Below are 27,147 nucleotides of genomic sequence, written 5' to 3'. Positions count from 1 at the left end.
ATGAATTTGCATCTCTATTGCACATTACAAACTTTGCTTTCTCCCTGGAGTATTTTGACTTCAGTCCGATGGACCCCATGAGATGTCATAGATCCTGCCTGATGGATCATCGAGGTCTGGATCGTGGAATATTCCTACTACCAACTATTCTTAGATTGTGTTAGTGCTTTATTTGTAAATGTTGAGAATATTTATACAATACAGCCCTGACATCACATGTAGGTATATTATTGCCAAAAACTAAATGTACAATACACTTTTGCTACATTTTGTGTAACAGTAAAATAGTTGAAGGAGAAAGCATTTAAATTAATTGTAAACTGTAGCTAATGTTTTATGCCCTCTTTAAGTGACACATTCTGCAGCCCTTAGGTCTAGTCAGAGCTGAGACTCTCAAAGCTGCTTCTACATGCTCGGTTGAGCCGAGGAAAAAAGTTACATCTCCCCAGATGACCCGAGGGGTCCAGATAATTTGTAACGTACAAATGTAAACAAACGCAAATTAATTCAGGCCCGAGACCATTTAGTAATTTTATAGGAGCGTCCAGAACCATCAGGTCTAGTGTGATGCAGTTTGTTCAGCAGCTACAGGTGGCGAGAAACAACAAGGCAGATTTTATGCATTTTATTAAATCTCACAATGCAGGTCAGTAAATGAAGCTCATTGGGGTTACATCCGACCATCTGGAAGAAATAAAGTACTTTTAGCATTAACAGCATGAGAAAAAAATATATATATACAAATCCTAAAAGGAAGAGAATCTCTTGTATTGTTGAGACACTCCCGTCTGCCATGACAGACACTAAATCCTATGACACGACAGTGAAGAACTTACCACAGTGATAGAGTTTGTTTAGTCTCTTGATATCCAGATCGCTGAGGTGTGTTCGCTGACCCATGTCCGCCCCACTCTGCTTGGGCACCACAGTCTGACTCCCATCTTGACTGAAGAAATACCTGCAATAAACCCAAACTGCTTACACATAGCCAAAGCATCCAGATTTATAATAATTCTCCCAAAAGAATAAATATCGATGACATGCATCATTAGAAGGGTCCAACTAAATGAGGCAATGACTTACGGCCCATAGTGCATTATGGAGTTGATGTCATACGGCAGGTTCTGAGTGTTTCCCTGTTGCACCTTGAAGTTTGATTCTTTCCCTTTAAAGCAGAAATGACCAATTCATTTAGTCTTGTTCAGTCACAATCATACAGTAGCATTGTCCAAAGGTATAATACCAATCTTCTACATTTCAATGCACATTTTCATAGTCTAAAGAACTGATTGTGAAGCCTTTAATAAAAATAAACTGGATAAAATGCACACCCAGACAAATTACAAATTTGAGGACGCGTCCCACCTGGCACGATGCTCTCCCACTGCACCGTGATGTGCTCGTCCCGGTCCTCGCGGGTGTGTTCGTGGTGCAGACCCAGAGCGTGAATGAGTTCATGGCAGAGGTTCCCCACTCTACACTTGCTGCTGTAATACAGCGGCTGTTCTCCTCCTTGACAACCGACGAAGGAGGCGCAGCTGGAGAGAGACAGAAGCCGGCGGGGCGAGAGACGAGTTACAGTACCACCAAAAAGAAGCCCAGTTTTGGTTTAAGCTTCTTCAGGCGAGCACCACTATTGACATTAAACATCAACTTCTCACCAAGCCATACGCCTCAATGTTTGTAGGCTGTGATCTACCTGCTAATGTCCACCTCAACATAAGGGAGGAGAGTTTAATCTATAAAGTTCAGCAGCATCTTCCCATGAATAGTGTCCTCATTAGACACATTACAGTTAGTGGAACTATACTAGCATTTACTACTGAAGACCAACTGCTTGTGTACAGGGACAAGTCAATCAGACTCATAACATGGTCCAAGAGAAGTGATCACAACAATCCCATTTAACCTACTTCCAGTACAATTATACAGCTAAACTTATTTCTAAAGTAGAGTTGGTTTTACCATTACAACATTTAAGTAAGAATATTCCTTCTGTGAATCAATTTTGCAATTTGAAAAGTGCATTTATGAATCCAGATCATATGCATGCGCGTTTGGCGGCTTGGCTTAATACAAATGAGACAAAATATTCTTTGTGATATGGATGAACTCACCCTTTGCCATCTTCGATGTTGAGGACGTTGAACTCCGTGGTGTGCGGTACGAAGCGAATGCAGGACACATCCGATATCATCTTGAAGGCAGAGAGGATGTTATCCTTTCGGTCGGCTGTTGCGCGAGAGAAAAAAAAAAAGTTATATTCTCTGCACTCTTATTGGTCAGAGACGTTGAAGCAACAAAAACCCACCCAGCGCATCACTGATGGTGTACGGCATGATGGCGTCCGACCACACACTCTGTACAGCGTTCCTGTCCTCCTGGAACTTAAGACGGACATCACTACTAGTTTCACACAACTCGGGTTTTAGTGCATTAATGCGAATTTTAAAAAAAAAGTGCATTTCCCCTCATGCTGGAGATATTCCTAAATTCTCCATCTTACCAGAGTCAACATATCTCCCTCTTCGACATTTTGATTGTCTTCAAGTTCTACGACACAATGAAAAACGTCAGTGTTGAAAACAGTCGTTTCTAGAAGTAAATGTATTGTCGTTTATAGAAGTACATATATTTAACATATCAAGTCTACCTTCTGCACTGGTCTGCTGTTGCTCAAGCATTGAAGTCGCCGTACCTGCAGAAATCGGAGAATTTTAAATGACATCCTTTATAAAATAAATATAACTTCAAGAAAATGTATATAAATGGCACCGACCTGCTTGAGGACTAGTCCCATTCTGGGTGTGATTTACAGAGACCATGTCAACTGAATGAAAAAATATATATAATTCTGGTCATTTAAATCATTTTGTAATACATTTTGGCATGTAGGATACATTGAGAGTAAAACATACAAATCTTGGCTGGCATCGTCACATTAAGCAGAGAAGTTACATTATCTGTTGAAAGAAAGTCAAATATTTATATATTAGTGTAGTAAATAAATGAATAAAGACCACATCAGTCTAGCAAACACACACCTGTGGCCTCCTGGGTTGGATGAACAGGCACACCACCAACAGCTGCAAGGAGAGAGCATATGATAATGATTATCACAGCTAAGCACAATACAGAGTTTGAAGGCTTCAGTTCTTACCAGTGACCATGCAGATGAAAACCAGAAACCACATAGTGAAGCAGGACCTCAACAAAGACAGGAGCAGTGCTCACTAAACGCCTCGGCCGAACCTTTATCTGGAGGAGACGTGATCCAGCGGGCTTGCTGAGCAGGTGTGATCACTTCACACTGATTATGAGACAGGTGTTTGTCGTTATACTCTTTCTTTCTGTTGTTGTGCTTCTATTCTCAGCTGAAGTCTTAATAGTTCGGTGTGCAACGTTAAACCGTCCATTAAAATAGGGCTTCATCTCGTTTCTCAAGGAGGTTTCAGTGGATGTGATGGGGGACAAAGTCCATCCATCCAGTTGTGTGAAAACTTGGATATTCAATTCAATTCAGTTTATTTCATATAGCCCAATATCACAAATTACGAATTTGCCTCATGGGGCTTTACAATCTGTACACATACGACATCCCTGTCCCAGGACCTCACAACAAAAACTCCCAAGAAATAGAAAAAAAACTTTTACAGGGAAAAAAGGGAAGAAACCTTCAGGAGAGCAACAGAGGAGGATCCCTCTCCAGGATGGACAGAAGCAATATATGTCATGTGCACAGAAGGAATCATTACAGAGTTACAACACATTCAATGAATAGGACATAATTTATGAATAGTTCGGAGTCGACATGGACCACGATCCCGAAAAAATTAGAGGGGGGGGGGATATGAGCCCTCCTCAGTCACTTTTGTAAACATTTATTGTTTTTAAATTTGGAATCCTCTTCAACTCTCATACCTACTTGACTTCGAAATTAACTTAAACAAATTGTTAATATCAATTGTCATAAACATAAATACATGACCAGTGTTTCAGAGCAGTGGGCTCCCTCCAGCCACTCTGGAGAAACTCAAACTTTGGAAGACTTTCTTTGGCATACTAGAACTGTGGAAGCCACATTTAGCTTTAAATACATTGTGTAATAATAATAAATACTTTTATAGCATTATTCTAATAATATGAACGTTTTTCACAGAATATTTAAACTATTTCCCGACTTCCCACCCAGAGAACACAGGTATAAAAATCATGTCTGAAACGCATATCACCTAATTAATTCCAGAGGTTTATACATTTATAAAAAAATATTCCACAAAAGAGGTGGGAAGAGGAGTAAAAATACCCGAGATAACAGTAAATAATAAAAGTTGATCTATAGGAGAATAAATATTTAAAAACCAACACAGAATGTTTCAGAGCCCGACTGCATTATTTTCTATTAGATATTATGTTTTTCTATCACCTGGCCTCAAATGTAGTGTTTTCCTTATCATAAATAAAGCCACTGTAAAGAGGCTGCAGAAAATGTTGCTCAAACTACCCAACTTTCAGTTGTCAATGAAATTGGAGAAAGAAACTGTATTGACATTTAAATAAGGATGGAGGCTCTTTCTTTAGTAATTAGGGTCTTATTTAATTTTAGAAATCATAAAAAAACTTAATTTCACTATTAAACATCCATAAATCAAAAACTAGACAACTTGAACACCATGTTTACAAGTTTGCACTGACGAAGCAGTCTTTATCTCCCGAGATGGAGCCTCTTCCCTCCAACGGGTGTGGCCCGGTGACTTTGACTGACGGTAAACGCAAAGTAACTTCTGCAGAGCAGAAGACCAAAACATCACGTTCTTCGATGGCGACATCAAACAAATTCTGGAAGATGGCAGAGTGGTGAGCTGTGTGCCGGCCTTTGTTCCTTTCACACACGTTTACAGACATTGTACTATTTCCTCCATGGTTTTATTTTGTCTTTTGACCTGATCACTCAAAGATGTGAATTGTCACGGGAAGATTAGTATCAGTGGCGTCCCTAGGCTAAAACATCCGGGGCTAAAGCCCTAAAGCTAAAGATCCGGATGTTTTTTAATTAGTCCCGAATGTTAATTTTTAAAAAAAGAAGAAGAAAAAAAGATTTGGCACACAAGTGGTTAACACCTCCACGTGACGTCATTCACCCAAAACAGCGGAGTCAGGCTGGCAGCAGGCGCACGTAACAGCAAGCTGCTGTCTGAGAGTGTATCTATGTCTAAAAATGTCGCTGCTTCACTCATCTGCTTCACTCTTCTGGGCTAAGCCCCAGATGTATCAAAATCCTAGAGATGCCCCTGATTAGTATGAACCCAATAGCACGACTCAGGAAACAGAACTGCAAATAATGATCTTTACTCAGAGTTCTGGCAGGAATAAAACAGGCAGAAATAGATTAACACAATATGGAACGATGGAGGGCTTGGTCGGAAAACACAAGACAATCTGGCAGAGGACAAGTGCAAGTGAAGTGACCCAAGGAGTGAGGGACTAATGAGGGAATGTGTTGCAGGTGAGACAGGCATTAGGGCCAGGGAGTGAATGTAATTAGGGACTGACTAGGTGGGAGTGATCAGAGGCAGGTGAGAGCACAGATGAAGGGAGTTGGACTGACGAGGTGGGAAGCAGAATCTGGAATGACATGATAGTTAGTGAAACAGGTAGACAGAACGAAAATAACTAATTAAAAGTGGAATTAAGAGTGGAGCTAAACCGTTGAAGAATCACCCCTCATGGGACGGCTCCTGGCGTCCCAAAACAAATTGCCACGCCGGGTGGGCGGAGGGGATTTGGAGGAGGACGAATACTCCTCAGACATCTCCCCCCTCTTCTCTTCGGCGGGTGAGTTGTCCTCATCAGAAGCTGACTCCTCCTCGATGAAAAGAGAGCGAACAAAGTCTGGCTTGGTAACCCCTGTGGGCACCGAGCCCTTGGAGGGCTGATCAGGGTGGCTGCGGTGAAACTCTCATGAGAGGGGGATCCGGGATATGTCGGACCGGGACCCAGCATCTCTCCTCTGGGTCAGAGCCCTCCCAGTCAACCAAGTACTGTAGTCCTCTCCCACGAAGGCGAGAACGAAGCAGGCGGCGAACCACGTAGGTAAGACTGAATCTGAATGGTCTCATGGTGTCATGGTGTTTACCTCGATGAACAGCGGTGGCCACTCATCTCCCCTCTCGGATCCGGACCAAATGATAGGCGTTACGCAGGTCTAGCTTGGTAAAGATGGTAGCCCCAAGCAGCAACTCAAAGGCAGAAGAGATGAGTGGGAGTGGGTAGTGTTCTTGGTGGTAATGTCATTGAGGCCCCTGTAGTCAATGTAAGGCCTAAGTGACGGATGATCCCAGCAGCTAGAGAGGAACTGATGTACGCCTCCATGGCCTCTCTCTCAGGTGCAGATAAGGAATACAGGCGGCCACTGGGTGGGGTGGTGCCTGGTTGCAGGTTAATCGCCCAGTCGTAGGGCCGATGTGGCGGCAGAGATGAGGCCTTGACATTACTGAATACCTCCCGATAGTCATGGTATTCCGTAGGCACTCCTGACAGGTCCAATCTAGAGCTGGGGCAAACTGACTGCTAAGGTGCAGCAGCCTGTTTCAGGCAGATCAGGTGACAAGATGCACTCCAACCCAGGATGGCTCCTGTGGCCCAGTCAATGTGGGGGTTGTGGCGGCGGAGCCAGGGGTGCCCCAGGATTACTGGATGCTGGGGTAACCGCAGGATAAGAAACAGAATGGTCTCATGGTGTTTACCAGACAGGAGCATACAAACTGGCATTGTCTGGTGGGTCACTGTCCCCGGAAGGTGGCCGTCCAGAGCGTTGGCCGGAACAGGACATGGCAACGGTACCTGCTCGATACCCAGCCGACGAACTAGGACCTCGTCAATGAAGCTGTCGTCAGCACCAGAGTCAATTAATGTAGCGAGGGTCTTTAACCCATTCGCGAGCAGCAGCTGAGCGTTCTTTGGTTGGGACAGAGTCTTGTGGTTCGTCTCAGCAGTACCTCCCCTGCTACTGGTGAGCCACGCCTTTTATTGGAGACCAGGATATGAAGTGACCAGCCTGGCCACAGTACAGGCAAATACCTCCCCGGCAACAATGCTCCCGCTCCTCCCGGGTGAGAATAGAGGGCCCTACTTCCATGGGTTCAACCTCCCCTTGTTGAGGGCCGGGGGTGATGCTGGTAGCTGCTGGAGAAGCTCGACGCCGAGTGAAAACGCGTCGCTCCTGTCGCCTTGTCTGGATGCGTCTGTCCCCCTGGCGCAGTTCCGCCAGACCCCCACTTTGATCTGGACCCCTGGAGACCGCCCCCAACACCTTGCGAAGCTTCGCAGAAAACTGCAGGAACTAAGAGCAGGCTGGTGTCCGCCCCAGTCGCGCTCTGCCAGTCAAGTAGTTTATGGTGAAGGCTACCTTTGCCTCCTAGTTAGTGAGAAGACCAAAGGTCACAGAAAAGCGGTGAGCTGTGTGGCGGCCTTGGTTCCCTTTATGGTTGTATTTCGGTGCTGTATTTACCCGATAACAGATGTGTAGATTTTCTCCATTTGGATCAATCAGATGTATTACTAGCTCCTCCTACTGTCAGCCATCTGACAGGTTTATGTACAAGTGGGACAATGGTTGTTAGAAGCATTGCACGCTATCTGTCCATGTCCCTGAATGCATCATCTATCTATTCCGGTTGCCAAGCTTAGCAGCGAGCATGACTGTTTCCTCTCCCGTTCCCTCTTGCTCAGTGTGTCACATGTATAGTGATTCCCCTGCCTCCTTTAGTGATAAGGATACATGTAACAAGTGTAGTTCATTTGCTAGGTTGGAGGCAGTTCTAAGTGGGTTAGATGCACGGCTCCGCACCATCGAAGCTCAGACAGCTACGCTAGTTAGCCCCGCCCTCTCCCCTCACTGGTGCGAAGCTAATAGACGTAGCTTCTGCTAGCTGTTCCCCGGCAGTCGCCGCGCAGCCGGATCGCTGGATAACTGTTCGCAAGAGTAGACAGGATCTCGCTGTGCACCAGCCTCGGCCGCTTCACGTTTCTAACCGGTTCTCCCCACTCAGCGACACACCCGCTGAGGAACACACTCTGGTTATCGGGAGCTCCATAGTCAGGAACGTGAAGTTAGCGAAGCCACGGTCCACAGTCGTGTGCCTCCCGGGGGCCAGAGTGGGCGACATCGAGGCCAGTTTAAAGCTGCTGGCTAAGGATAAGCGTAGATACAGTAAGATTGTAATACACGCCGGTTGCAATGATCCTTAAGGATGAATTTTCATCTTTCAATCACACGTTACTAACTCTGCTTTCTCCCCGGAAGTCCTTTTGACTTTACGTCTCATGGGGTCATCGGACCCTATGAGACGGCATAGATCCTATCTGCCTGATGGATCGTCTGGGTCGTGGAATTCCTGCTCATGACTACGCCACTGTCCTGTTGAGACTCCGCCCACTCCTCCTCCCCACCACCATCTGCCTGATGGATCGTGGAGGTCTCCATCGTGGAATATGCCTACTATGAACTATTCATACACTCTGTCATATTCATTGAATGTATTTTAACTCTAAATCTGTCCTTCTGTACACATTACATCTATTGCATCTGTCCATCCTAGGAGAGGGATCCTCCTCTGTTGCTCTCCTGCAGGTTTCTTCCCTTTTTTTCCCCCATGAAGGGTTATTTGGGAGTTTTTCCTGGTCCGATGTGAGGTTTTGGGGCAGGGATGTCTATGTGTACAGATTGTAAAGCACTCCGAGACAAATTTGTAATTTGTGAAATTGGGCTATACAAATAAACTGAATTGAATTGAATTGAATTCCCGACTACGCCGGTTGGAGGTCACTAAAATCAATGTGGAATCTGTGTGTGCTTATGCCAAGACCATGTCGGACAATATCGCTTTATATCTGATCCCCTCCCCAATTTAATGAATGATGAAATGTACAGCCGGATGTCATCATTCAACCGCTGGCTGTCGAGGTGGTGCCCAGCGGACGATGTGGGCTACGTAGATAACTGGAAGACTTTCTGGGAGAAACCTCATCTCATGAAGAGAGACTGTATTCATCACACTTTGGATGGAGCGGGTCTCATTTCTGCAAACATGACCAAGTTGATCAATGGACTGCCATATCTGTGACAACACAGGGTTCATGTCAGAAAGCAGAAACAGAGTAGCCCCATGACCCTGCCACTCAGTGTCCCCCCATAGCACATCCCTCCCCGTCTCACCCGGTCCCCCCAGAGCTCCATAGAGACTGTGTCTGTCCCACGGCCACTTGAACTTAAATTAATTATATAAAAAATAAGCAAAAGAGGAGTCATCCAAAATAACCTCAGAAAAGTTAACACCACTAATTCAGCAGTGCAACACAACAGGAGAATTAAATGTGGACTCCTAAATATTAGATCTCTGTCATCTAAAGCTGTATTAGTAAATGATTTAATATCAGATAATCACATTGATTTATCTTGTGTTACTGAAACCTGGCTGAGTCATGAAGAATATGTCAGCCTAAATGAATCGACTCCACCAAGTCATATTAATACTCACATTCCTCGAGGCACCGGCCGAGCAGGTGGAGTAGCAGCTATCTTTGACTCGAGCCTATTAATAAATCCTAAACCTAAATTAAACTACAACTCATTTGAAAGCCTTGTTCTTAGTCTTTCACATCCAACCTGGAAAACATTACAAACAATTCTATGTGTGATACTGTACCGGCCAGCAGGTCCATATTCAGAGTTTAAATCAGAATTTTCAGAGTTTATATCAAGTTTAGTTCTTAAAACTGATAAAGTTATTATTGTAGAAGATTTTAATATTCATGTGGATGTTGATAATGATTGCCTTAGTGGTGGATTCATCTCATTGTTGGACTCGATCGGCTTCTGTCAGAGAGTACAGAAACCCACTGACTGCTTTGGCCATACCCTTGATCTTGTTCTTACATATGGCGTTGACATTGAGCATTTGAAGGTCTTCCCACAGAATATCCTGTTCTGTCAGACCACAACCTCATAACTTTTGAGTTCATACTACCGGAGTATACACCGTTAGTCAAAAGTTTCTACACTAGACAGAAGTGCTTCCTTCTGCATTTGATTCAATACCACGTCTCAATATAACGGAGGACTCCTGGTCTAACTTGATTGATAATAATAATAATAATAATAATAATCATTTATTTAATATAGCGCTTCTCTAGACACTCGAAGTATTGTTGATAGTGCCACAGTCTCACTGAGAATGACACTGGACTCGATAGCCCCTCTGAAGAAGAAGATAGTGAGGCAGAGGAGGTTTGCTCCCTCATATAACCCTCAGACCTGAAAACTAAAGCAAAGATCACGAAAGCTTGAAAGAATTCGGCACGGTGGCTCAGTGGTTAGCACTGTCGCCTCACAGCAAGAAGGCCCTGGGTTCGAATCCCGGTCGTTCCAGGTCCTTTCTGTGTGGAGTTTGCATGTTCTCCTCGTGTCTGCATGGGTTTACTCCGGGTACTCCGGTTAACCCCCACCATCATAAAGACATGCACCTGCAGCCTCACCCCGGTCGTATGGATGTGAATGAATGTTGGTGGTGGTCGGAGGGGCCGTAGGCGCTGATTGGCTGCCACGCTTCCATCAGTCTGCCCCAGGGCACCTGTGGCTACTGATGAAGCTTACCACCACTGGTATGACTACTGGACTCTGAAAGCGACTTCGTGTGACTTGAGAATTATTATTATATGGCATTATATTTCAACTAATCTGGAAGAATCCCGCTTAGTTTGGCGAGATAGTCTTAAAATATATAAGAAGGCCCTCCGTAATGCCAGAGCAGCCTCTTACGCATCAGTAATAGAGAAGGAAAAAAAGAACCCCAGGTTTCTCTTCAGCACTGTAGCCAGGCTGACACAGAGTCACAGCTCTGTGGAGCCGAGTATTCCTATAGACCTCAGTGGTAATGACTTTATGAACTTCTTTAATTAAGAGATTCTAACTATTAGGGACAAGATTAATAATCTCTTGCCCGTAACCAGTGCCAATCTGTCCTCAAGTGGAGTGGCCTTGGAAACCATTGTATGCCTTGGTGTATATTTGGATGGCTTTTCTCCCATCAACCTTGACCAACTTTCAACGGTTTCTACTTCTAAACCGTCCATCTGTCTCTTGGACTCCATCCCTACAAGACTGCTTAAAGACGTTCTGCCTTTAATTAGCAGCTCTCCATTAGATATTATCAATGTGTCTTTGCTAACAGGCCATGTACCACATTTCTTCAAAATAGCTGCAATTAAACCTCTCCTGAAGAAACCACCTCTGGATCCAGAGGTGTTGGCCAACTTCAGACCGATCTCTAACGTCCCCTTCCTCTCCAAGATCCTTGAGAAAGTGGTCGCAAATCAGTTATGTGACTTTCTACATCATAATAGTATAGAGGAGTTTGTCAGGATTTAGAAAACGCCATAGCACCGAGACAGCACTGGTGAAAATGACCTAATGGCATAAGATGAAGGACTCATCTCTGTACTCTTGTTAGACCGTAGTGCTGCGTTTGACACTTGACCATGACATCCTCCACAGAGACGTGATCAGTCGATTGGCATTTCAGGCACCGCACTAAGTGTTTAAATCCTATTTATCAGATCGATCAGTTTGTATTTGTAAACAATGAAGCCTCGATGACCACCAATGTTAGTCACGGAGTTCCTCAAGGTTCTGTGTTTGGACCAATTTTATTTACCTTATATATGCTTCCTTTGGGCAATATTATCAGGAAACACTCCAAAAACTTTCATTTTTATGCAAATGTTACAAATTATATCTATCGATCAAAGCAGAGGAGTCCAACCAGCTCACTAAAATTCAAGCATGTCTTAAAGACATACAAACATGGATGACCTGCAACGTATTGATGTTAAACTTTGACAAAATTGAAGTAATTTTACTCGGCCCTGAGCACCTCAGAGATCAATTATCTGGTGATGTGGTTCCTGTAGATGGCATTGCCCTGGCATCCAACACCACTGTAAAGAATCTCGGCGTTATCTTGGTTCGGGACTTGTCCTTTCACTCCCACGTGAAGCAAATCTCAAGGACTGCATTCTTTCATCTACATTATTTCAAAAATCAGGCAGATCTTCTCAAAAAGATGCAGAAAAATTGGTTCACGCGTTCGTTACTTCTAGACTGGATTACTGCAACTCCTTATTATCAGGCTGCTCTTCTAAGTCTCTTAGATCCCTCCAGTAGATCCAGAATGCTGCAACTTGTGTACTCGCTAAAACTAAGAAAAGAGATCACATTTACAATTAAAGCTGCAAGCAGCGATGAACGGGTCCTCTTCCTGCTTCGCACGTCGGGGGTGCTGGCCGGACGCCGGCCCCCTCGGCCGAGAGCGCACGCACGGCGCTCGGGCGTTTGACCGTTAGTCACGCGACACTGATTTTACTTTGCTAGTCGGTGGCGCTTTGACTCTGAGTGAAAAAAGGCTTGTTGATATCCTCAGGCCTTGAATTCTACGAAGCATGAGAAGTTTGGAGCAGATTTGAGCGAGTCCAGGGTTAGCAGCAGGGGACGCTGTGACAATGTGAACATATACATGCATCATGTGTATCCATGTGAAGTCTAGACCTTGTCATGTAAATTACATGTGAATGTGATTCAACGTGTCGCTACGAGCTCCACAGGGAAGCATCATCGAGGTCTTAGGTCTATTCTGGTATATTTTGAGAGCGATCTGAATAATCTGCGAGGAGCAGTGTATAAAAGTAAAAAACATGTAACTTCCTAGTGCCACTAGTTGGCGCTAAGTCCAGAAAAAAAAATTAGCATATGGATGTCTTCAGGGTCACTATGTCATGATGTATGAGAAATATGGAGCAGATTCCATTATGTATGGCTGAGTTACAACAACGTCAATTTTCATGGCGAATGGCGTTTCTTTCCAGAAAAAAATTAGCATATGGAAAAATTAGCATATGGATGTCTTCAGGGTCATTATGTCATGATGTATGAGAAATATGGAGCAGATTCCATTATGTATGGCTGAGTTACAACAACGTCAATTTTCATGGCGAATGGCGTTTCTTTCCAGAAAAAAAAATTAGCATATGGAAAAATTAGCATATGGATGTCTTCAGGGTCATTATGTCATGATGTATGAGAAATATGGAGCAGATTCCATTATGTATGGCTGAGTTACAACAACGTCAATTTTCATGGAGAATGGCGTTTATTTCCAGAAAAAAAAAATAGCATATGGAAAAATTAGCATATGGATGTCTTCAGGGTCATTATGTCATGATGTATGAGAAATATGGAGCAGATTCCATTATGTATGGCTGAGTTACAACAACGTCAATTTTCATGGCGAATGGCGTTTCTTTGCCGGTCCGGCAAACGCACAAAGTTTAATATTATTGAAATCTTTTAAGGCCATTTCAAGACAAAGGTCTCAAGACCATATAGGCCAAGTTTGGAATGTATCGGGTTTAAGCTCTAGGAGGAGTTAACCCCTAAAATCATGAGAAAAGGCCAAAAAAGCATATTTTGAGGGATTGATTATAGCGCCCCCTAATGTTCAAACGTTATGAAAAAATTAAGGTAGGTTAAAGGTGTCCTTGTGGACATAGGCTACCAATTTGGTGAGGATAGTCCAAGTGATTTGGAAGTTAGGTGTCTTTACAAATAAGGCCACACCCCTTGGATGTTCATTGGTCCATATCTTCTGAACGCAATGACATATTAACTATCTTTCGAAGATTTATGATGGCATTGAATCAATAATGAACCACAACAAGTTGTGTATGATTCGGACGAAGCGTTTAGGAGAAGTTGGAAAAAAACAGTATTTAAAGAAATTCAAAATGGCGGAAAATCTAAGTAGGCGGAGCTTAGGGGTCTGAGAGGCTTTTTGTAGAGCTGGTCAATTCTGACCTCTGGACCAAATCTCAAGTCAATCGGTCATCGGGGGAAGAAAACTATTGCTACTGAAAAAGAAAGTTTGTAGGGGGCGCTATAGAGCCATTTCTTTATGTACTAATACGAAAACTCAATAATATGAAAATTTTCACCAGTCTGCTTCTGCATGTGGAATTTAAGTCTGCTGGGGCGTACGGGGTGCGGACAGTCGACGTTTCCGGGGAGAGATTAATAATAATAATAATTAAAGCTGCAAGCAGCGATGAACGGGTCCTCTTCCTGCTTCGCACGTCGGGGGTGCTGGCCGGACGCCGGCCCCCTCGGCCGAGGCGCACGCACGGCGCTCGGGCGATTGACCGCACGTCACGCGACACTGATTTTACTTTGCTAGTCGGTGGCGCTTTGACTCTGAGTGAAAAAAGGCTTGTTGATATCCTCAGGCCTTGAATTCTACGAAGCATGAGAAGTTTGGAGCAGATTTGAGCGAGTCCAGGGTTGGCAGGGCGCTGTGACAATTTGAACATATACATGCATCATGTGTATCCATGTGAAGTCTAGACCTTGTCATGTAAATTACATGTGAATGTGATTCAACGTGTCGCTACGAGCTCCACAGGAAGCATCATCGAGGTCTTAGGTCTATTCTGGTATATTTTGAGAGCGATCTGAATAATCTGCGAGGAGCAGTGTATAAAAGTAAAAAACATGTAACTTCCTAGTGCCACTAGTTGGCGCTAAGTCCAGAAAAAAATTAGCATATGGATGTCTTCAGGGTCATTATGTCATGATGTATGAGAAATATGGAGCAGATTCCATTATGTATGGCTGAGTTACAACAACGTCAATTTTCATGGCGAATGGCGTTTCTTTCCTAAAAAAATTAGCATATGGAAAAATTAGCATATGGATGTCTTCAGGGTCATTATGTCATGATGTATGAGAAATATGGAGCAGATTCCATTATGTATGGCTGAGTTACAACAACGTCAATTTTCATGGCGAATGGCGTTTCTTTCCAGAAAAAAATTAGCATATGGAAAAATTAGCATATGGATGTCTTCAGGGTCATTATGTCATGATGTATGAGAAATATGGAGCAGATTCCATTATGTATGGCTGAGTTACAACAACGTCAATTTTCATGGCGAATGGCGTTTCTTTCCAGAAAAAAATTAGCATATGGGAAAATTAGCATATGGATGTCTTCAGGGTCATTATGTCATGATGTATGAGAAATATGGAGCAGATTCCATTATGTATGGCTGAGTTACAACAACGTCAATTTTCATGGCGAATGGCGTTTCTTTCCGCAAAAAAAAATTAGCATATGGAAAAATTAGCATATGGATGTCTTCAGGGTCATTATGTCATGATGTATGAGAAATATGGAGCAGATTCCATTATGTATGGCTGAGTTACAACAACGTCAATTTTCATGGCGAATGGCTTTCTTTGCCGGTCCGGCAAACGCACAAAGTTTAATATTATTGAAATCTTTTAAGGCCATTTCAAGACAAAGGTCTCAAGACCATATAGGCCAAGTTTGGAATGTATCGGGTTTAAGCTCTAGGAGTAGTTAACCCCTAAAATCATGAAAAAGGCATATTTTGAGGGATTGATTATAGCGCCCCCTAATGTTCAAACGTTATGAAAAAGTAAGGTAGGTTAAAGGTGTCCTTGTGGACATAGGCTACCAATTTGGTGAATAGTCCAAGTGATTTGGAAGTTAGGTGTCTTTACATATTAGACCACACCCTTGGATGTTCATTGGTCCATATCTTCTGAAAACAATGACATATCAACAATCTTTCAAAGATTTCTGATGGCATTGAACCAATAATGAACCACAACAAGTTGTGTATGATTCGGTCTGAGCGTTTAGGAGGAGTTGGAAAAAAACAGTTTTTAAAGAAATTCAAAATGGCGGAAAATCTAAGTAGGCGGAGCTTAGGGCTCCAAGAGGATTTTTTGTAGAGCAGGTCAATTCTGACCTGTGGACCAAATCTCAAGTCAGTCGGTCATCGGGGGAAGAAATGTAAATTGTTTTAAAACGAATTTTCTAGGGGCGCTAGAGACCCATTTGTGTATACACAAAAACGAAAACTCAATAATATGAAAATTTTTCGCAGTCTGCTTAAACACGACACGGAAGAATAATAATAATAATCCTTTGAAATACAATAGGTTCCTCTACGACGAAGTCGACGAGGACCCTAATAATTAAAGCTGCAAGCAGCGATGAACGGGTCCTCTTCCTGCTTCGCACGTCGGGGGTGCTGGCCGGACGCCGGCCCCCTCGGCCGAGAGCGCACGCACGGCGTTCGGGCGTTTGACCGTCACGCGACACTGATTTTACTTTGCTAGTCGGTGGCGCTTTGACTCTGAGTGAAAAAAGGCTTGTTGATATCCTCAGGCCTTGAATTCTACGAAGCATGAGAAGTTTGGAGCAGATTTGAGCGAGTCCAGGGTTGCCAGCAGGGGGCGCTGTGACAATTTGAACATATACATGCATCACGTGTATCCATGTGAAGTCTAGACCTTGTCATGTAAATTACATGTGAATGTGATTCAACGTGTCGCTACGAGCTCCACAGGGAAGCATCATCGAGGTCTTAGGTCTATTCTGGTATATTTTGAGAGCGATCTGAATAATCTGCGAGGAGCAGTGTATAAAAGTAAAAAACATGTAACTTCCTAGTGCCACTAGTTGGCGCCAAGTCCAGAAAAAAATTAGCATATGGATGTCTTCAGGGTCATTATGTCATGATGTATGAGAAATATGGAGCAGATTCCATTATGTATGGCTGAGTTACAACAACGTCAATTTTCATGGCGAATGGCGTTTCTTTCCGAAAAAAATTAGCATATGGAAAAATTAGCATATGGATGTCTTCAGGGTCATTATGTCATGATGTATGAGAAATATGGAGCAGATTCCATTATGTATGGCTGAGTTACAACAACGTCAATTTTCATGGCGAATGGCGTTTCTTTCCGCAAAAAAAATTAGCATATGGAAAAATTAGCATATGGATGTCTTCAGGGTCATTATGTCATGATGTATGAGAAATATGGAGCAGATTCCATTATGTATGGCTGAGTTACAACAACGTCAATTTTCATGGCGAATGGCGTTTCTTTCCAGAAAAAAATTAGCATATGGAAAAATTAGCATATGGATGTCTTCAGGGTCATTATGTCATGATGTATGAGAAATATGGAGCAGATTCCATTATGTATGGCTGAGTTACAACAACGTCAATTTTCATGGCGAATGGCGTTTCTTTCCAGAAAAAAATTAGCATATGGAAAAATTAGCATATGGATGTCTTCAGGGTCATTATGTCATGATGTATGAGAAATATGGAGCAGATTCCATTATGTATGGCTGAGTTACAACAACGTCAATTTTCATGGCGAATGGCGTTTCTTTGCCGGTCCGGCAAACGCACAAAGTTTAATATTATTGAAATCTTTTAAGGCCATTTCAAGACAAAGGTCTCAAGACCATATAGGCCAAGTTTGGAATGTATCGGGTTTAAGCTCTAGGAGGAGTTAACTGTTTTACAACCCCTAAAAACATGAAAAAAGGCCAAAAAGGCATATTTTGAGAGATTGATTATAGCGCCCCCTAATGTTCAAACGTTATGAAAAAATTAAGGTAGGTTAAAGGTGTCCTTGTGGACATAGGCTACCAATTTGGTGAGGATAGTCCAAGTGATTTGGAAGTTAGGTGTCTTTACAAATAAGGCCACACCCCTTGGATGTTCATTGGTCCATATCTTCTGAACGCAATGACATATTAACTATCTTTCAAAGATTTATGATGGCATTGAATCAATAATGAACCACAACAAGTTGTGTATGATTCGGACGAAGCGTTTAGGAGAAGTTGAAAAAAAACAGTTTTTAAAGAAATTCAAAATGGCGGAAAATCTAAGTAGGCGGAGCTTAGGGTCTGAGAGGCTTTTTTGTAGAGCTGGTCAATTCTGACCTCTGGACCAAATCTCAAGTCAATCGGTCATCGGGGGAAGAAAACTATTGCTACTGAAAAAGAAAGTTTGTAGGGGGCGCTATAGAGCCATTTCTTTATGTACTAATACGAAAACTCAATAATATGAAAATTTTCACCAGTCTGCTTCTGCATGTGGAATTTAAGTCTGCTGGGGCGTACGGGGTGCGGACAGTCGACGTTTCTTGCGGAAGGAGAATAATAATAATTAAAATAATAGGTTCCTCTACGACGAAGTCGACGAGGACCCTAATTAAAGCTGCAAGCAGCGATGAACGGGTCCTCTTCCTGCTTCGCACGTCGGGGGTGCTGGCCGGACGCCGGCCCCCTCGGCCGAGAGCGCACGCACGGCGTTCGGGCGTTTGACCGTCACGCGACACTGATTTTACTTTGCTAGTCGGTGGCGCTTTGACTCTGAGTGGAAAAAGGCTTGTTGATATCCTCAGGCCTTGAATTCTACGAAGCATGAGAAGTTTGGAGCAGATTTGAGCGAGTCCAGGGTTAGCAGCAGGGGACGCTGTGACAATGTGAACATATACATGCATCATGTGTATCCATGTGAAGTCTAGACCTTGTCATGTAAATTACATGTGAATGTGATTCAACGTGTCGCCACGAGCTCCACAGGGAAGCATCATCGTGGTCTTAGGTCTATTCTGGTATATTTTGAGAGCGATCTGAATAATCTGGCAGGAGCAGTGTATAAAAGTAAAAAACATGTAACTTCCTAGTGCCACTAGTTGGCGCTAAGTCCAGAAAAAAAATTAGCATATGGATGTCTTCAGGGTCATTATGTCATGATGTATGAGAAATATGGAGCAGATTCCATTATGTATGGCTGAGTTACAACAACGTCAATTTTCATGGCGAATGGCGTTTCTTTCCAGAAAAAAATTAGCATATGGAAAAATTAGCATATGGATGTCTTCAGGGTCATTATGTCATGATGTATGAGAAATATGGAGCAGATTCCATTATGTATGGCTGAGTTACAACAACGTCAATTTTCATGGCGAATGGCGTTTCTTTCCAGAAAAAAATTAGCATATGGAAAAATTAGCATATGGATGTCTTCAGGGTCATTATGTCATGATGTATGAGAAATATGGAGCAGATTCCATTATGTATGGCTGAGTTACAACAACGTCAATTTTCATGGCGAATGGCGTTTCTTTGCCGGTCCGGCAAACGCACAAAGTTTAATATTATTGAAATCTTTTAAGGCCATTTCAAGACAAAGGTCTCAAGACCATATAGGCCAAGTTTGGAATGTATCGGGTTTAAGCTCTAGGAGTAGTTAACCCCAAAAATCATGAAAAAGGCATATTTTGAGGGATTGATTATAGCGCCCCCTAATGTTCAAACGTTATGAAAAAATTAAGGTAGGTTAAAGGTGTCCTTGTGGACATAGGCTACCAATTTGGTGAGGATAGTCAAAGTGATTTGGAAGTTAGGTGTCTTTACATATTAGGCCACACCCCTTGGATGTTCATTGGTCCATATCTTCTGAAAACAATGACATATCAACAATCTTTCAAAGATTTCTGATGGCATTGAACCAATAATGAACCACAACAAGTTGTGTATGATTCGGTCTGAAGCGTTTAGGAGAAGTTAAAAAACAGTTTTTACAAAATTCAAAATGGTGGAAAATAAAAGTAGGCGGAGCTTAGGGTCTGAGAGGCTTTTTGTAGAGCAGGTCAATTCTGACCTGTGGACCAAATCTCAAGTCAGTCGGTCATCGGGGGAAGCAATGTAAATTGTTTTAAAAACGAATTTTCTAGGGGGCGCTAGAGAGCCATTTCTGTATACACTAATACGAAAACTCAATAATATGAAAATTTTCACCAGTCTGCTTGTACATGTGGAATTTAAGTCTGCTGGGGCGCACCGTGTGCGGCCAGTCGACGTTTAAACACGCCAAAGAATAATAATAATTAAAGCTGCAAGCAGCGATGAACGGGTCCTCTTCCTGCTTCGCACGTCGGGGGTGCTGGCCGGACGCCGGCCCCCTCGGCCGAGAGCGCACGCACGGTGACCGCTCGTCACGCGACACTGATTTTACTTTGCTAGTCGGTGGCGCTTTGACTCTGAGTGAAAAAAGGCTTGTTGATATCCTCAGGCCTTGAATTCTACGAAGCATGAGAAGTTTGGAGCAGATTTGAGCGAGTCCAGGGTTAGCAGCAGGGGACGCTGTGACAATGTGAACATATACATGCATCATGTGTATCCATGTGAAGTCTAGACCTTGTCATGTAAATTACATGTGAATGTGATTCAACGTGTCGCTACGAGCTCCACAGGGAAGCATCATCGAGGTCTTAGGTCTATTCTGGTATATTTTGAGAGCGATCTGAATAATCTGCGAGGAGCAGTGTATAAAAGTAAAAAACATGTAACTTCCTAGTGCCACTAGTTGGCGCTAAGTCCAGAAAAAAAATTAGCATATGGATGTCTTCAGGGTCATTATGTCATGATGTATGAGAAATATGGAGCAGATTCCATTATGTATGGCTGAGTTACAACAACGTCAATTTTCATGGCGAATGGCGTTTCTTTCCAGAAAAAAAATTAGCATATGGAAAAATTAGCATATGGATGTCTTCAGGGTCATTATGTCATGATGTATGAGAAATATGGAGCAGATTCCATTATGTATGGCTGAGTTACAACAACGTCAATTTTCATGGCGAATGGCGTTTCTTTCCAGAAAAAAATTAGCATATGGAAAAATTAGCATATGGATGTCTTCAGGGTCATTATGTCATGATGTATGAGAAATATGGAGCAGATTCCATTATGTATGGCTGAGTTACAACAACGTCAATTTTCATGGCGAATGGCGTTTCTTTCCAGAAAAAAAATTAGCATATGGAAAAATTAGCATATGGATGTCTTCAGGGTCATTATGTCATGATGTATGAGAAATATGGAGCAGATTCCATTATGTATGGCTGAGTTACAACAACGTCAATTTTCATGGCGAATGGCGTTTCTTTGCCGGTCCGGCAAACGCACAAAGTTTAATATTATTGAAATCTTTTAAGGCCATTTCAAGACAAAGGTCTCAAGACCATATAGGCCAAGTTTGGAATGTATCGGGTTTAAGCTCTAGGAGGAGTTAACTGTTTTACAACCCCTAAAAACATGAAAAAAGGCCAAAAAGGCATATTTTGAGGGATTGATTATAGCGCCCCCTAATGTTCAAACGTTATGAAAAAATTAAGGTAGGTTAAAGGTGTCCTTGTGGACATAGGCTACCAATTTGGTGAGGATAGTCCAAGTGATTTGGAAGTTAGGTGTCTTTACATATTAGGCCACACCCCTTGGATGTTCATTGGTCCATATCTTCTGAAAACAATGACATATCAACAATCTTTCAAAGATTTCTGATGGCATCGAACCGATAATGAACCACAGCAAGTTGTGTATGATTTGGACGAAGCGTTTCAGAGGAGTTAAACAAAAAGTGTTTTTAACAAAATTCAAAATGGCGGAAAATCTAAGTAGGCGGAGCTTAGGGGTCTGAGAGGCTTTTTTGTAGAGCAGGTCAATTCTGACCTGTGGACCAAATCTCAAGTCAATCGGTTATCGGGGGAAGAAAACTATTGCTTTTGAAAAAAAGAGTTTGTAGGGGGCGCTATTGAGACATTTTTTTTTACACAACTACGAAAACTCAATAATATGAAAATTTTCACCGGTCTGCTTGTGCATGTGGAATTTCACTCTGCTGGGGCGTACGGTGTGCGGGCAGACGACGTTTGAACACGACAAAGCGTAATAATAATAATCCTTACAATAACAATAGGTTCCTCTACGACGAAGTCGACGAGGACCCTAATTAAAGCTGCAAGCAGCGATGAACGGGTCCTCTTCCTGCTTCGCACGTCGGGGGTGCTGGCCGGACGCCGGCCCCCTCGGCCGAGAGCGCACACGCGCTCGGCGTTGACCGTTAAATCACGCGACACTGATTTTACTTTGCTAGTCGGTGGCGCTTTGACTCTGAGTGAAAAAAGGCTTGTTGATATCCTCAGGCCGTGAATTCTACGAAGCATGAGAAGTTTGGAGCAGATTTGAGCGAGCCCAGGGTTGGCAGCTGTGACAATTTGAACATATACATGCATCATGTGTATCCATGTGAAGTCTCGACCTTGTCATGTAAATTACATGTGAATGTGATTCAACGTGTCGCTACGAGCTCCACAGGGAAGCATCATCGAGGTCTTAGGTCTATTCTGGTATATTTTGAGAGCGATCTGAATAATCTGCGAGGAGCAGTGTATAAAAGTAAAAAACATGTAACTTCCTAGTGCCACTAGTTGGCGCTAAGTCCAGGAAAAAAAATTAGCATATGGATGTCTTCAGGGTCATTATGTCATGATGTATGAGAAATATGGAGCAGATTCCATTATGTATGGCTGAGTTACAACAACGTCAATTTTCATGGCGAATGGCGTTTCTTTCCCTAAAAAAATTAGCATATGGAAAAATTAGCATATGGATGTCTCCAGGGTCATTATGTCATGATGTATGAGAAATATGGAGCAGATTCCATTATGTATGGCTGAGTTACAACAACGTCAATTTTCATGGCGAATGGCGTTTCTTTCCAGAAAAAAAATTAGCATATGGAAAAATTAGCATATGGATGTCTTCAGGGTCATTATGTCATGATGTATGAGAAATATGGAGCAGATTCCATTATGTATGGCTGAGTTACAACAACGTCAATTTTCATGGCGAATGGCGTTTCTTTCCAGAAAAAAAATTAGCATATGGAAAATTAGCATATGGATGTCTTCAGGGTCATTATGTCATGATGTATGAGAAATATGGAGCAGATTCCATTATGTATGGCTGAGTTACAACAACGTCAATTTTCATGGCGAATGGCGTTTCTTTCCAGAAAAAAATTAGCATATGGAAAAATTAGCATATGGATGTCTTCAGGGTCATTATGTCATGATGTATGAGAAATATGGAGCAGATTCCATTATGTATGGCTGAGTTACAACAACGTCAATTTTCATGGCGAATGGCGTTTCTTTGCCGGTCCGGCAAACGCACAAAGTTTAATATTATTGAAATCTTTTAAGGCCATTTCAAGACAAAGGTCTCAAGACCATATAGGCCAAGTTTGGAATGTATCGGGTTTAAGCTCTAGGAGTAGTTAACCCCTAAAATCATGAAAAAGGCATATTTTGAGGGATTGATTATAGCGCCCCCTAATGTTCAAACGTTATGAAAAAGTAAGGTAGGTTAAAGGTGTCCTTGTGGACATAGGCTACCAATTTGGTGAAGTTTGTCCAAGTGATTTGGAAGTTAGGTGTCTTTACATATTAGACCACACCCCTTGGATGTTCATTGGTCCATATCTTCTGAAAACAATGACATATCAACAATCTTTCAAAGATTTCTGATGGCATTGAACCAATAATGAACCACAACAAGTTGTGTATGATTCGGTCTGAGCGTTTAGGAGGAGTTAAGCAAAACGAGTTTTTGTAAAAATTCAAAATGGCGGAAAATCTAAGTAGGCGGAGCTTAGGGCTCCAAGAGGATTTTTTGTAGAGCAGGTCAATTCTGACCTGTGGACCAAATCTCAAGTCAGTCGGTCATCGGGGGAAGAAATGTAAATTGTTTTAAAAACGAATTTTCTAGGGGGCGCTACAGAGCCATTTCTTTATACACAAATACGAAACCTCAATAATATAAAATTTTTCGCCGGTCTGGTTGTACATGTGCAATTTCACTCTGCTGGGGCGCACCGTGTGCGGCCAGTCGACGTTTAAACACGACACGGAAGAATAATAATAATAATCCTTACAATAACAATAGGTTCCTCTTCGACGAAGTCTACGAGGACCCTAATTATTCTCCTCACCTACAAAGCCTTGATTGGGGATGCTCCATCATATCTTGAGGAGCTTGTAGTACCATATTGCCCCACTAGAGAGCTGCGCTCACTAAATGCGGGGTGAATTGTAGTTCCTAGAGTCTTAAGAAGTAGGATGGGAGCCAGAGCCTTCAGTTATCAAGCGCCTCTTGTTTGGAACCAGCTTCCACCTTCAGACACAGTCACCTCGTTTAAGAGTGGACTTAAGACTTTCCTCTTTGACAAAGCTTATAGTTAGGGCCAAATCAGGTTCACCTGGTCCAACCCTTTGATATGCTGCTATAGGCTAATACGCTGCTGGGGGATGTTTTAGGATACACCGAGCACCTCACTCCCGTTTTCTCTCTACTTATTGATGAATTTTCATCTCTATTGCACATAACTAACTTTATGCCCTCTTTAAGTGATACTTTCTGCAGCCCTCGGGTCTACAGTCAGAGCTGAGACTCTCAAAGCTGCTTCTACATGCTCGGTTGAGCCGAGGAAAAAAGGAACATCTAACCAGATGACCGAGGTCCAGATCATTTGTAATGTACAAATGTAAACAAATGCAAATTAATTTAGGCCCGAGACCATTTAGTAATTTTATAGGAGCGTCCAGAACCATCAGGTCTAGTGTGATGCAGTTAGTTCAGCAGCTACAGGTGGCTAGAAACAACAAACGAGGTAGATTATTTGCATTTTATTAAATCTCACAATGCAGGTCAGTAAATGAAGCTCATTGGGGTTACATCCGATCATCTGGAAGAAATAAAGTACTTTTAGCATTAACAGCATGAGAAAAAAATATACACAAGTCCTAAAAGGAAGAGAATCTCTTGTATTGTTGGGACACTCCCGTCTACCATGACCGACAATAAACAGAGCTATGAGTCGACAGTGGAGTGAAGAACTTACCACAGTGATAGAGTTTGTTTAGTCTCTTGATATCCAGATCGCTGAGGTGTGTTCGCTGACCCATGTCCGCCCCACTCTGCTTGGGCACCACAGTCTGACTCCCATCTTGACTGAAGAAATACCTGCAATAAAAACAACTTGCTGTTAAACATAGCCAAAGCAACTTGATCGATAATAATTATCCAAAAATACAAAGCAAAAACATGAATGTAAATGACATGCATCATTAGAACGGTCCAAATAAATGAGGCAATGACTTACGGCCCATAGTGCATTATGGAGTTGATGTCATACAGCAGGTTCTGAGTGTTTCCCTGTTGCACCTTGAAGTTTGATCGTTTCCCTTTAAAGCAGAAATGACCAATTCATTTAGTCTTGTTCAGTCACAATCATACAGTAGCTTTGTCCAAAGGTTTCATACCAATCTTCTACATTTCAATGCACATTTTCATAGTCTAAAGAACTGATTGTGAAGCCTTTAATAAAAATAAAGTGGATAAAATGCACACCCAGACAAATTACAAATTTGAGGACGCGTCCCACCTGGCACGATGTTCTCCCACTGCACCGTGATGTGCTCGTCCCGGTCCTCGCGGGTGTGTTCGTGGTGCAGACCCAGAGCGTGAATGAGCTCATGGCAGAGGTTCCCCACTCTACACTTGCTGCTGTAATACAGCGGCTGTTCTCCTCCTTGACAACCGACGCAGGAGGCGCAGCTGGAGAGAGACAGAAGCCGGCGGGGCGAGAGACGAGTTACAGTACCAACAAAAAGCCTTCTTCAGGCGAGCACCACTATTGACATTAAACATCATCTTCTCACCAGCCATACACCTCAATGTTTGTAGGATGTGATCTACCTGCTAATGTCCACTTCAACATAAGGGAGGAGAGTTTAATCTATGAAGTTCAGCAGCATCTTCCCATGAATAGTGTCCTCATTAGACACATTACAGTTAGTGGAACTATACTAGCATTTACTACTGAAGACCAACTGCTTGTGTACAGGGACAAGTCAATCAGACTCATAACATGGTCCAAGAGATGTGATCACAACAATTCCATTTAACCTACTTGCAGTACAATTATATTTCCAATTTAAAAAATACAGCTAAACTTATTTTTAAAGCAGAGTTGCTTTTACCATGACAACATGTAAGTGATGATATTCCCTCTGTGAATCAATTTTGCAATTTGAAAAGTGCATTTATGAATCTAGATCATTTTAAAAAGGGCATATGCATGCGCATTTGGCAGCTTGGCTTAATACAATTGACAACATATTCTTTGCGATATGGATGAACTCACCCTTTGCCATCTTCGATGTTGAGGACGTTGAACTCCGCGGTGTGCGGTACGAAGCGAATGCAGGAGACATCCGATATCATCTTGAAGGCAGCGAGGATGTTTTCCTTTCGGTCGGCTGTTGCGAGAGAAAAAAAAAAGTTATATTCTCTGCACTCTCATTGGTCAGATACGTTGAAGCAACAAAAACCCACCCAGCGCATCACTGATGGTGTACGGCATGATGGCGTCCGACCACACACTCTGTACAGCGTTCCTGTCCTCCTGGAACTTAAGACGGACATCACGACTAGTGTCACACAACTCGGGTTTTAGTGCATTAATGCGAATTTTTAAAAAAAATGCATTTCCCCTCATGCTGGAGATATTCCTAAATTCTCCATCTTACCAGAGTCAACATATCTCCCTCTTCGACATTTTGATTGTCTTCAAGTTCTACGACACAATGAAAAACATCACTGTTAAAAACAGTCGTTTCTAGAAGTAACTGTATTGTCGTTTGTAGAAGTAAATATATTTAACATATCAAGTCTACCTTCTGCACTGGTCTGCTGTTGCTCAAGCATTGAAGTCGCCGTACCTGCTGAAATCAGAGAATTTTAAATGACATCCTTTATAAAATAAATATAACTTCAAGAAAATGTATATAAATGTCACCGACCTGCCTGAGGACTAGTCCCATTCTGGGTGTGATTTACAGAGCCCATGTCAACTGAATGAAAAAATATATATAATTCTGGTCATTTAAATCATTTTGTAATACATTTTGGCATGTAGGTTATATTGAGAGTAAAACATACAAAACTTGGCTGGCATCGTCACATTAAGCAGAGAAGTTACATTATCTGTTGAAAGAAAGTCAAATATTTATATATTAGTGTAGTAAATAAATGAATAAAGACCACATCAGTCTAGCAAACACACACCTGTGGCCTCCTGGGTTGGATGAACAGGCACACCACCAACAGCTGCAAGGAGAGGAATTGATAATGATTATCAGATAATCACAGCTAAGCACAAAACAGAGTTTGAAAGCTTCAGTTTCTTACCAGTGACCATGCAGATGAAAACCAGAAACCACATAGTGAAGCAGGACCTCAACAAAGACAGGAGCAGTGCTCACTAAACGCCTCGGCCGAACCTTTA

At 42.5% G+C, this 27,147-nt stretch overlaps 3 protein-coding genes across 3 annotated transcripts in view; 1 reads left to right on the top strand and 2 right to left on the bottom strand.

Moving 5' to 3' along the window:
* Positions 1–27,147, top strand: part of LOC130203038 (serine/arginine repetitive matrix protein 2-like) — a 132,298-nt gene that overhangs the window by 42,145 nt on the left and 63,006 nt on the right. The window lies entirely within an intron of this gene.
* On the bottom strand, positions 811–2,809 carry LOC130202959 (zinc metalloproteinase nas-4-like). Its single transcript, XM_056428854.1, has 8 exons — positions 2,780–2,809; positions 2,654–2,698; positions 2,507–2,553; positions 2,312–2,387; positions 2,118–2,232; positions 1,366–1,538; positions 1,084–1,165; positions 811–958 (listed from the first exon to the last, which is right to left on the bottom strand). Exons 2-8 carry the CDS (start codon positions 2,682–2,684, stop codon positions 811–813), a joined length of 672 nt encoding a protein of 223 aa, XP_056284829.1. The 5' UTR covers positions 2,685–2,698; positions 2,780–2,809.
* On the bottom strand, positions 5,702–26,570 carry LOC130202957 (zinc metalloproteinase nas-4-like). Its single transcript, XM_056428853.1, has 8 exons — positions 26,537–26,570; positions 26,390–26,436; positions 26,196–26,271; positions 26,005–26,119; positions 25,243–25,415; positions 24,961–25,042; positions 24,681–24,821; positions 5,702–5,945 (listed from the first exon to the last, which is right to left on the bottom strand). The coding sequence occupies exons 1-8, from the start codon at positions 26,565–26,567 to the stop codon at positions 5,702–5,704; spliced, it is 909 nt and encodes a 302-aa protein (XP_056284828.1). The 5' UTR covers positions 26,568–26,570.

The sequence above is a fragment of the Pseudoliparis swirei genome, chromosome 12, assembly GCF_029220125.1.
Source record: "Pseudoliparis swirei isolate HS2019 ecotype Mariana Trench chromosome 12, NWPU_hadal_v1, whole genome shotgun sequence".
Classification (NCBI taxonomy): domain Eukaryota; kingdom Metazoa; phylum Chordata; class Actinopteri; order Perciformes; family Liparidae; genus Pseudoliparis; species Pseudoliparis swirei.
Note: the sequence above shows the minus strand (reverse complement) of the source record. Positions and strands in the feature narration are given on the sequence as shown.

What these genes read in the sequence shown, in the direction of transcription:
- LOC130202959 (XM_056428854.1), bottom strand. Translation starts at nt 2,684, where the DNA reads ATGCTTGAGCAACAGCAGACCAGTGCAGAAG. An exon ending in GTGGGAGAGCATCGTGCCAG is followed by an intron (nt 1,166 to 1,365) that starts GTGGGACGCGTC and finishes TCTGCTTTAAAG; the next exon opens with GGAAAGAATCAAACTTCAAG. An exon ending in TCCATAATGCACTATGGGCC is followed by an intron (nt 959 to 1,083) that starts GTAAGTCATTGC and finishes GGTTTATTGCAG; the next exon opens with GTATTTCTTCAGTCAAGATG.
- LOC130202957 (XM_056428853.1), bottom strand. Translation starts at nt 26,567, where the DNA reads ATGCTTGAGCAACAGCAGACCAGTGCAGAAG. An exon ending in CACCATCAGTGATGCGCTGG is followed by an intron (nt 26,120 to 26,195) that starts GTGGGTTTTTGT and finishes CTCTCGCAACAG; the next exon opens with CCGACCGAAAGGAAAACATC. An exon ending in TCCATAATGCACTATGGGCC is followed by an intron (nt 24,822 to 24,960) that starts GTAAGTCATTGC and finishes TTTTTATTGCAG; the next exon opens with GTATTTCTTCAGTCAAGATG.